This window comes from Trachurus trachurus (genome assembly GCF_905171665.1).
Source record: "Trachurus trachurus genome assembly, chromosome: 12".
NCBI lineage: Eukaryota > Metazoa > Chordata > Actinopteri > Carangiformes > Carangidae > Trachurus > Trachurus trachurus.
The window spans coordinates 24,860,447-24,871,006 of record NC_139908.1 but is presented as its reverse complement, the minus strand read 5'-3'; the positions used below and the strand labels follow the sequence as shown (position 1 = coordinate 24,871,006).

General features: G+C 42.8%; 1 protein-coding gene across 3 annotated transcripts; it reads left to right on the top strand.

Moving 5' to 3' along the window:
- Positions 1 to 85: 85 nt before the first annotated feature.
- Positions 86 to 10,481, top strand: thnsl2 (threonine synthase-like 2). Of its 3 annotated transcripts, none has more exons than XM_083982865.1 (10): positions 86 to 188; positions 1,577 to 1,735; positions 3,108 to 3,339; positions 4,387 to 4,581; positions 4,723 to 4,875; positions 4,961 to 5,200; positions 6,229 to 6,377; positions 7,315 to 7,440; positions 7,524 to 7,678; positions 9,114 to 10,481. In XM_083982865.1, exons 3-10 carry the CDS (start codon positions 3,117 to 3,119, stop codon positions 9,337 to 9,339), a joined length of 1,467 nt encoding a protein of 488 aa, XP_083838991.1. In that variant the 5' UTR covers positions 86 to 188; positions 1,577 to 1,735; positions 3,108 to 3,116; the 3' UTR covers positions 9,340 to 10,481. The 3 variants fall into 3 exon arrangements, with proteins under 3 accessions (XP_083838991.1, XP_083838992.1, XP_083838993.1); XM_083982867.1 differs by having other exon boundaries at positions 98 to 188; positions 1,667 to 1,735; XM_083982866.1 differs by lacking the exon at positions 1,577 to 1,735 and having other exon boundaries at positions 92 to 188.
- Positions 10,482 to 10,560: the final 79 nt, after the last annotated feature.

Genomic DNA, 10,560 nt, shown 5'->3' with positions numbered 1-10,560 from the left:
GGGCGGTGGTCCGCACCTGTCGAGTCAGCCCATGGTCAGCCCGTGAAGAAGAAGCTGGGTCAGTGTGGGCGGGGCCTGAGGTCCATGTTTGTTTGGAAACTGTCAACCGGGTTTTAGAAGAGGAGAGACGGACGGACCGGGTGGTTCTGGTGTAGGTCTTCACTCTGGTTGCCCGTTATCTGCTGCAGGTCAGTAGCTACTCACTGCTGCTCCGGTAAAACAGAGTATGAGACCCACTCCACCTGGGATCAGCAGTGCTCACATATGATATTGATTTATTTTCAATTCAACTTATATTAAACTTACATAGGCTATAACAAAGTGAAACCCCTGGATCAATATGTGCCTGGATCCTTGGCCCCTGTAGCCTGCTACCACATCTGGACTGATTGTGGCTGTTACCCTCCAGTACTGGCTGTCTGTGTGTGTCAGAGCTGGTGCAGATGTGGTAGCAGCCTCTGATCTGAATCATGATGTTTATGGGCCAGATTTGCTCTACACTGAGCCAGAGGAGAAGAAGCAATGAGCACAAGTATGAGCCAGATTTATTTTACTGTCTGGAACAAAACCACAGTGGCGTCCAGACCTCCACAAACAGTCCAGCACATGTCAGTCAGATCCAGATTATTATCTGAAGACTCACAGATCTCATCATTGTTAGTAGGCTATAGCTATCTGTTTTTTGCTTGAAGAGACAGATATTAATTTCTGAGAAATAAATGTAGAAAATATTCTATCTCACAATGTTATAAAATAAAATATCTACTCATTTTACCTGGATCAACACAATGGACTCTTCACTGATCCATCCCATCTAGTGCAAATCTGTGCAATAGTCTTTGTGAAATCCTGCAGACAAACAAACAGACACAGAACCTCCTTGGTGGAGGGTGAGGTTCACTAAAAGTCTGAATATTAATGTTAATGTGATTTTTAACTAATTTTCCATAAGCTCTTTATGGGTTGTTTATAGTAGAGTAATGAAGGGAAACATAGATATTTAAATTATTTTATTATAAACAACAATGTGCTGAACTGTGCGCCTGGGGATTCTTAATGAATTGTTAAATAGGTGCCACAGAAAAACTGAGATTGGTGAGTATTTAGTTTATTCCTTGCAAAGAGAAAATACATATCCTGTAATACTCTCAGTACATCTGATAATTTACTGTGGAGATCCAGATTTACACAGAATAAACATACAGTGAATAAGAATAGGATATACATTAATCTACTCAATCTACTACTTAATCTCCTCCTCCTTGTGACATCAGTAATAATTAACCAATAGTAAATGAATAATAATACATACTGTAATGTGCGTGTATCTTGACTGAGGGAGTTGTGGTTCTTGACTGACGTCTATAATTAACTGTTGTCAGTGGTTAAACTGCTGTTTGTTGTAGAGTGACAGTATATCAGTCAGTGACTGGACTTTAACTGGACACAGACGCTTTCAGAACATTTACAGCAATTTAAAACAAAGCTTTATTAAACTATAAGGAACTGACCGAAACACTGAAATGATTAAAACAACAAGCCACCCTCTGATCACCAATGAATAATAATTTTACAGTGTGGTGCGGCTGCTGGAGTGTGAGTCACTCCTCAGACCAGTTGGTCCAAAGTCCAGGTTCAGACTGAACTGTCTTGTGCTGGTTGACAGATCAGTGTCTCTGTGGACAGCCCTGCAGACAGACTGAGGCCGGGTCATCTGACTGAGACTTAAACCTGAGTGAGTATACTCTTCATGTTCTGTGTTCTGGTCCATCCAGTGTCTGATGACTCAGCACAGCTGTTGCAGGCAGGCTGTTGTGTATTGTTGTGCATTGTGACGTCTGATGAGATGAGCTCCTCTCCTCTGTAAGTGACAGCACACAGCTGGAAAATGCTGCAGCAGCTTCACACTGACTGTTTTCTGACTGCTGGATAAGTGAACCTGCTCTGTGCTATGTTTTATAAATGATGAGCATAAAAAACACAAATTCCCCAGCCCGCACTCACATACAAAGGAAGTGGATAAGTGAAAAATATGAAACATGAACAATTAAAAAAGAAGAAAGAGAAGAGTTAGGAAAGAAAGAGACAAAAAATGTAATTAAGACTCATGGCAGGACATTTGATATTTAGATGTTCCCATCCTATCCTATAATCACATTATTCACATCCTTCCATATCAGCAGAATTAGATAACAGCCAAGAAGACATTAGGGCGTTATCTTTTTTTTTACAGATGTAGTAAATACAGGGGTCTGTAGTGACATCCGAGAGTGTCTTAAAGGAGACATATTATGTTCCCTTTCCACAAATTAAAATAGTTCCCAGGTAGACATGTCTGTGACATGTTTTGGTCAAAATACCCCAAGGATCAAACATCACAGCTCTTTTCATCCTCTCAAAACAGCCCTGTTCAGAACGGCTGGTTTCAGTGCCTGTCCCTTTAAATGCAAATGAACCACTGCTTGCCCCGCCCCTTCTACTGGTACCAGGTTGGGTTGGGGTTAGGCAAATTGGAATCCTAGTTACATCACTGGCAGACAACTGAGGGAACAGCTCGTAAAACCATGTGGATTTCAACCTAGGGAGCCTGAAGATTACAGATTTTTATGTCAATTCTCACCTTTTGGGGGCCAGAAGGCAAGACAAACACCCAGATATATGTTAAAGAGCCTTCAAAAAGTGACATTTTCATACGTCCCCTTTAAAAACAGAAGTTCAGGAAACCGCAGTTTGAGGCAGGTTCAAATAGTAAAACGACTGGAGATGGGATCATTTCTGGCAAATCCTCCGATGTTGTATTTTATGCTGTTAATGTTAATGTTGCACAAAAGGAGGAGGTATGGACTTATTTCAATACATAATATCGCTAGTTTTGTCTGTCATGTCCTCACCCAGGTCCTGCTCCTAGCTATGGGAAAGGCAACGTGGGGCAGATTTGTTTGTATAGCACATTATCACACACAGAGGTCACTCGGTGTGTTGTATTTGTTAAAAGGTGAGGTCAGGTGTTTCTCTGCAGGTTTACATTAGTACATTGAGCCCAGGTGTTTTTGTAAAGGTGGAGTCAGCAGCTGCGGTGTAACCAGTGTCATCCTCTTCCTCTCCAGGTGTGTCTGATGAAGTACTGCAGTACTCGGGGTGGGGTCCGAGGGTGGGACTTCCGGGATGTGCTGTTCTCGGGGTTTGCTCCCGATGGGGGGATGTTCATGCCGGAGAGTGTGCCCGCGCTGCACCCTGACACCCTCAGGAGCTGGAGGGGGCTGCCCTACCCCAGACTGGTGGTGGAGGTTTGCTCGCTGTTCATCCCCACTCAGCTGATCCCCAGGCAGGATTTGGAGGGTGAGCTGAAGCACTCCTCATCATCATCACTATGTTATATGTCACTAATACTTAAAACTCATGTTGAGAATCCTGTTATTGCATAAAATTGGGTGTAATGTCATTACATTAAAGGGATATTTCAACATTTTGGCAAATTCACCTATTGGAGTATAGGTTTGTTACCTTTAATTGTCCCTGCAAGCTGTTTTTAGAATGGCGGAGCCGAGGCGTGAGCTGCACGGTATTTCCATGTTTCCCTCATCAAACTCATCAAATACGCAATCCAACAACTCCAAAACACTGTCTTGGACAAGTTGTGACCTGCACATTCATCACACTATAAGATAATAACGGAACGTTACGAGACAGAGTTGTTTTGGAGGCAAATGCGTAACCGAAACTACATTTCAGGCACGGCTGCTGGACAGAGTGTTACATGTCATGTTACATAATTATACATTATCATAGCGTGGTGAACTTGTCTATTGTCCATGAGAGCATTTTGGAGTTGTTGGTGAGCTTGATGGGAAACGTGGAAATACCGTGCAGCTCACAACTCTGCTCCACCGTTCTAAAAACAGCTTGCAGGGACAGTTAAAGGCAACGAACCTACTCCGAAGACTATAGGGATTATGGCAATAGGCGTATTTGCCAAAATGTTGAAATATCCCTTTAAGGCTCAGTTTGTGAATACAGGCTGTGTATTTCCCTGTGGACTGAGGCTTTGATACTTTCACTGTATTAATGTTGAACCTACACCTGCTTTATAATCCTATACTTTATAATACTCTACACATGGACCTTTAGTATTTAGACATACAGTAAAGGGATATCACACTATTTTGGCACAATAGTCACAATATGTAAAAAAGAAATCATACCTGCATGATGTTTTCCACATGTTTATTAATATGTTTATTATTATTATCATGAAATGAAAGGTTTCTAGTTATAATCAGTTAAATATTATAAAAGACAGTGAAATAAAAAAAAACATGTCAAAACCTCCTCCATCCCATCAGACATCCCCCCTCACCCTCTTCCCCCCCCTTCTCTCTCTCTCAGTCCTTGTGGCTGAAGCCCTGTCTGGGTTCTCGGTGCCCGAGGTGGTCCGGGTGGCTGGACTGAAGGACGGTCTGTCGATCCTGGAGCTCTTCCATGGACAAACTCTGGCCTTCAAGGACCTGGCTATGACCTGTACCGTGCGTTTCCTCGACTACTTCCTGCGAAAAGAGAAGCTTAGAGCCACTGTTGTCGTAGGTGAGAGTCTGTTACCTCGACTAGTCCTCTCCTCCGATCAGAGACACACAGAATATTTACATAAATCCATGAAGTGATGATTTGTCCTGACTCCTCGCTGTCCTAGATAAAGTCTGAATCTGTCCACCTGCTCCTGTCCAGGTACGTCAGGGGACACCGGAGGCTCAGCCATCCAGAGTGCTAAAGGTCTGTCTGGGCTGGACGTGGTGGTGGTCTACCCCCGAGGACGCATCACCCCGGTCCAAGAGAAGCACATGATCACCTGCCTGGAGGATAATGTCCACGTCTTTGCAGGTTAAAAAAAAGGAGAGTGGTGTGTATTTATTACCCATAATACCACAGTTCTTTCCCCTCGGTGATGTCAGGTGTGTTTCTGCAGCTGACGGCAGCTCCGACGACATCGACCGGCCTCTGCGCCGCCTGTTTGCCGACCAGGAGCTGGTCAAGTCTCAACGCCTCATGAGCCTCAACTCGGTGAACTGGTCCAGAGTCCTGGTCCAGCTGGCCCACTTCATCTACGCCTACCTGCAGCTCAGCGGGCTGGAGCGGACCCAGGCTGACGCCGCCCTGCCTGAGCTGGAGGTGGTGGTGCCCACAGGGGGGGCCGGGAACATCGCAGGTAGGTGATAAAACCACACACACACACACACACACGGTCCAGAGTCAAACTGGGGGACTCGTCACTGTGGTGTGCAGAGGATTCACTTGTCTGTCAGGTCCAGCTGCGTAAAGACCAATACTCACATGGATATTTGACACAGGAGAAAATAAAAGCATCTTAAAGGGATAGTTCAGAATTTTGGCAAATTGGCCCATTGCCATAATCCCTATAGTCGGAGTAGGTTTGTTACCTTTAATTGTTGGTGCAAGCTTTTGTTAGAACGGCGGAGCAGAGCGGCAAGCTGTTTAGAGCTACGCTACGGAGGCTAATGGGATTTCTTGGTTTCCCTCATCAAACTCATCAAATACACAATCCAACAACTCCAAAACGCTCTGGTGGACAAGTTGTGACCTGCACATTCACCACGCTATGAGATAATAACGGAACGTTACGAGACAGAGTTGTTTTTGAGGCAAATACAGAGACTGCTTGCCGTAAAACTGCCCCCGATGGGAACGTGCATTAGCAGTTTTGCATGAATGTACATCAAAAACAACTTCTTCAGCCCTTAGCCATGGTATAATGAGCGTATACCACGGCCTGTCGTGATATATTGCTTAATTAATTGGACAATCCCTGTAGAAGAGAAGGGTCAGTTATCAGAATCTATTAGAGTAACTACTTCAACACTAATTTCTGTATTTATCGGTTGTTTGCAGCAAATATCTCAAGGTCAAGGTTACTTAATACCCTTAGGTTAATTTGGTTTGCAGTGAGTCAGCCTCATTATACATAAAACATTTACAAACAGCACAGGACATAATGGACGGTGACGACAGTGCTAAAGAAGAAGGACCCTGGTGAAAACAAGATGGGGTGGAAATAAAATAGAGATAATAGGAACAATGACATGTTTTAATCAGAGATTTTTCAGTTGTTTTTGTCTTTTGTCTGTGACGTCCATGTAGAGGAGAGTTCTTCTCCTGCAGAGACAGTGTCAGGAGTTATAGACTGACTCCGTCTCTTCTTCTCTGTCTCTGTCTCAGCTGGAGTCATCGTAAAGCAGATGGGTCTACCTCTGAAGCTGGTTGCCATGGTGAACTCTAATGACATAGTTCACAGGACGGTGACCTCTGGCGACTTCTCCATGGCGCCAGACGTCACACAGACCCTGGCCCCTGCTATAGACATCCAGGTAGTACACTCACTCACACAGTTGCTAGAGAGTTACAGACCTCCACTGAACGGACAGAAGAGAATGTGACCTTTTAGTATTATTAGTTAGGGATGCACAATAACTGTTTTTTTCCACCGATACGCATAATGGATAATATTTTTGATAGTTTATCTACACACCTGAGGTTAGAAAAGGCTAAGATGTAGTGAGTAAAGATGAATTTTAAATCATAGCTCTGACTTAACAAATAATGTAACTACATCACTACTGTTGTAATCACATAATAAAAACAACAACAGTTATGATTCTTAAAAAATCAACGTCTATTATTGTTTCAAATCAACTTAGAGGGCAAACGGACTGATGATGAGCTAAATCACGGCAATGTTGGCTCATTATAACTGGCTCTAGTAATCTGCAAAAATTTTCATTATCTGACTTATCTGTATTTTGGTCGATAATTATCTGCACTGATAGTTATCATGCATTCCTATTATTAGTATTTATTCATATCCATATTGTTTAAGCGATCACACTCTGAGAGTGAGATTATTCACTTGTCTGTGTCAAGAACAGAGCTGATTAGCATGATTAGCCTACTGTAGCATGAAGACTAAAAACAGGGGAAGCAGCTAACATGGCTCTGTCCAAAGTTCAGACACATTCCCCTAAAGTGAAGTAACATTACCATTATATTGGATATTATATGCTCTTAATCTGAACCCACATAAGGGTACCTGCTCAAATGATTGTCACACTGTGAGGTATCCACATGTTAAAGTCACATGGAGAAACTGTTGAAGTTAAAACCATAGATATTTCTTGATACATGGAGGTTAGAAAAATAGGCAGTGAACTTCAGCACCAGGTTTCAGTCTGTATGAGGCCATTACAAGTTCTATGTTGTGTTTTATGTGTGTTCCTCCGGATGCTGAGTCTTTGTGCTCGACTGTAGGACCCGTACAACATGGAGCGTGTGTTCTGGCTGCTGCTGGACAGAGATGGAGCTTCAGTGAAGAACATGATGGAGCAGTTTCAGCTCACACACAGACACACTCTGCCAGAAAACCACCGCAAACTGGTACCAGTCGATCTACATCCACTGATACATCCAGCTGTCTCTCTCTCTGACCTCACTTCATCTACCATCTGTGTGATTTCCAGTTGTCACAGGTTCTATCGTCTGGGTCGGTGAATGATGCCGGGATCTTGGAGACCATGAGGAGATGCTGGGAGGAAAACCAGTACCTACTGTGTCCTCACACAGCTGTGGCTGTGTGGCATCACTACCACTGTCCTCACAGTCCTGGACTCAACAGGTCAGTCTCACACACACATGACAGACCTGACATTAGTGGAGGTTCCTCAGGTCAATTCTCACATTTTGGGGGCCAGAAGGCAAGACAGACACCCAAATATATGTTGTAGAGGCTTCAAAAAGTGATATTTCCATAATATGTCCCCTTTAAAAACAGAAGTTCAGGAAACTGCAGCTTGAGGCAGGTTCAAATAGTAAGAAGACTGGAAGATGGGACTATTTCTGTGAAATCCCCCCATGTTGTATTTGACACTGTTAATAATTTGTTGCACAAATGGAGGAGGTATGGACTAATTTCAGCAAATACTCGGAACTACTTGCGCTTTTGAAATCACTCCGCCTAGCAGCCGTGTCTGGAATGTAGTTCTGGCTATGCATTTGCCTCAAAAACAAAACCATTATTTCAAAGTGTGGTGAATTTGCAGGTCGCAACTTGTGCACAAGAGTGTTTTGGAGTTGTTAGATTGTGTATTTGATGAGGGACAGGGCACCTGTACCATTCACCTCCGTTGTGTTTGCTGAGCAGCTCACGTCTCTGCCCCGCTGATCTCAAAACAACATGCACGATAATTAAAGGGACAACGAGGAGTTTGTATTTGGTTATAAAAAAGTGTCATATTAATGTGGAAGAATCTACGTTACCCACACTTGTTAATGAGTCAATTTTCGATAAATATATAATTATGTCTTTATCGTTATTTTGTTATTATTATTAATGGTTCCTACTTTCTTTTTCGCGGACACTGCCGGGCGGGTCATGGGAATATCACCGCAGAATCGCAGTTTATGGTCGGAACTACGACGGTATCTGATTGTCTTCAAACCTCCGACTTTCATTCTTGATCAATGAAAACATTCTTGGCAAATGTTTTGGCTTTCGTCTATCTTGCGGTGGCTCAAGAATTTCACCGTGTGCACGGAGGCTCATGGGAAATGTAGTGTGAAAACACTTAACTTTCCAAAACTCCTCATTGTCCCTTTAAAGGTAATAAACCTACCCCTATGACTATAGGGATTATGGCAATAGGCAAATTTGCCAAAATGTTGAACTATCCCTTTAAGCCCAAATCAAGACCAAGGTCGGGGAACACCAGGATATAAAAGTAGTAATAGTAAGAAGTTTTTCCAGATGCTGTAAACCTCTCAGCTAGAAGCAAAACTGACAGAGATTGATCACTTTACAGGAAACTGACTTAAATTATTACCATTCAAAGCTGAAACAGGAAGTGGATCTGTAAACGGTGATGGATGATGACTAAGCTGAGGGCTGGTTAACAGCCTGGTTGTTTTAAATCCAACCTTAACATCAAACCAGTCACATGATCTGAGACCAGTGTTTCCACTCCCTCCTTCCTCAGGTTGAACCAGCTCCTGGCTCACCTGCTGCTGACACCAGGTTTTTCTCCTCTGACTGATCTCTCAACCCTTTGTTGCAGGTGTTATGTTGCAACGGCGTCTCCAGCCAAGTTCCAGGCGGTGGTGGAGAGGGCCGGCCTGACCTTTGACCCGCCTGAAGCCGTGCGGGCGTTGGATAACTTAGCCACTCGCTACCAGAACCTGGAGAGGAGCGCGGACTGGTGTAAAGACTGGGAGGAGAGACTGAGAGAGAAGATCCAGTTTGTGGGCTCATCCAGGCAAAACACAGGGACGTCCTGCAGCTGATGATTCAAAATGTTTTTTTTTTATGGAGGGAAACAGGGTTTTACTGCAGAATCTCTGACCATGGGTGTGGAGGAGGTCAGCTGACTGCAGCTCGTCCCTGACCTGTGTACTTCCTTATCTAACTCAGTAAATGATCTTGACAGTGAATGCCTTTGTCTCTGTGATGGACTTTGGCCTGTAGACTCCCACAAATCTAGAGCTGTATATTAAGGAAATCAGATGTTCTGTCAGCCTGTAGTTTGAGCCATACCCGCACAGCAAAATGAGATGTTTTTCACCTGAGCAGGTGCAGAACAGACAGAATGTGGCCTTTTCTGAGGCTTTAATACAAAACACCATTTGTTGGAGGTTGATGAATGTCTCATTTCAATGGCAGCAGTGATGCATTCATGGACCCTGATGTGTAGCACTTCTCTGTCAGATATATTTGTTTTGGTACATTTTAAAAACAATAGAAGCTTCTTTGGTAACACTTCATAATAAGTACACGCTATTAAGCATTAGTTAAGCATTAATAAATACTGAATTCATCATTTATAACACATGAATACTCATTAGTATGTAGTTTATAAACACAGTTAAAAATGTTTTACTCATCATTTATAAGCACTAACTGTATTTTTAAACTACACACTGAGTATTCATGTGCTATGAATGAAGAATTCAGTATTTATGAATGCTTAACTAATGCTTAATAGTATAAAGTATTACTGCTTCTTTTGTTCATGAACATCTGTGCTTCTGCCCTCAGATCAGATGATGACCAACGTGATGCAAAACACCTGATCACTCATAGTAAAAGAAGCAATATACAGTAATACCGTCTATAGAGATCACACTGCTCTCCAGTTCTATGTAAACATGCACAACATTTCAGCTCACTGATTCACTCAGCTGTCATTGTGAAGCAGTGTAACAACAGTAGAACATTACCATATGTTATTTCATTATTACTGATGTATTCATGTGTGAGCAGCATTTTCTTGTTTTAATCTATAAAAGCATGTCACATCCAGCAGGCACAAACGTTTTTAAACACAAAACCCCAGATACATGTGGTGCAATAAGGATCTGTTGTAACATAAATGATCAAAATCTGAATAATGCAGTGATTTGAACAAACCGACTGAAATAAAGAGCAGCTGATGCCTGATGTTGGACTTTCACATGAATCAGCCCAGTGTGTTAATTATTGACCACTGTTATCTAAACTTTATGCAC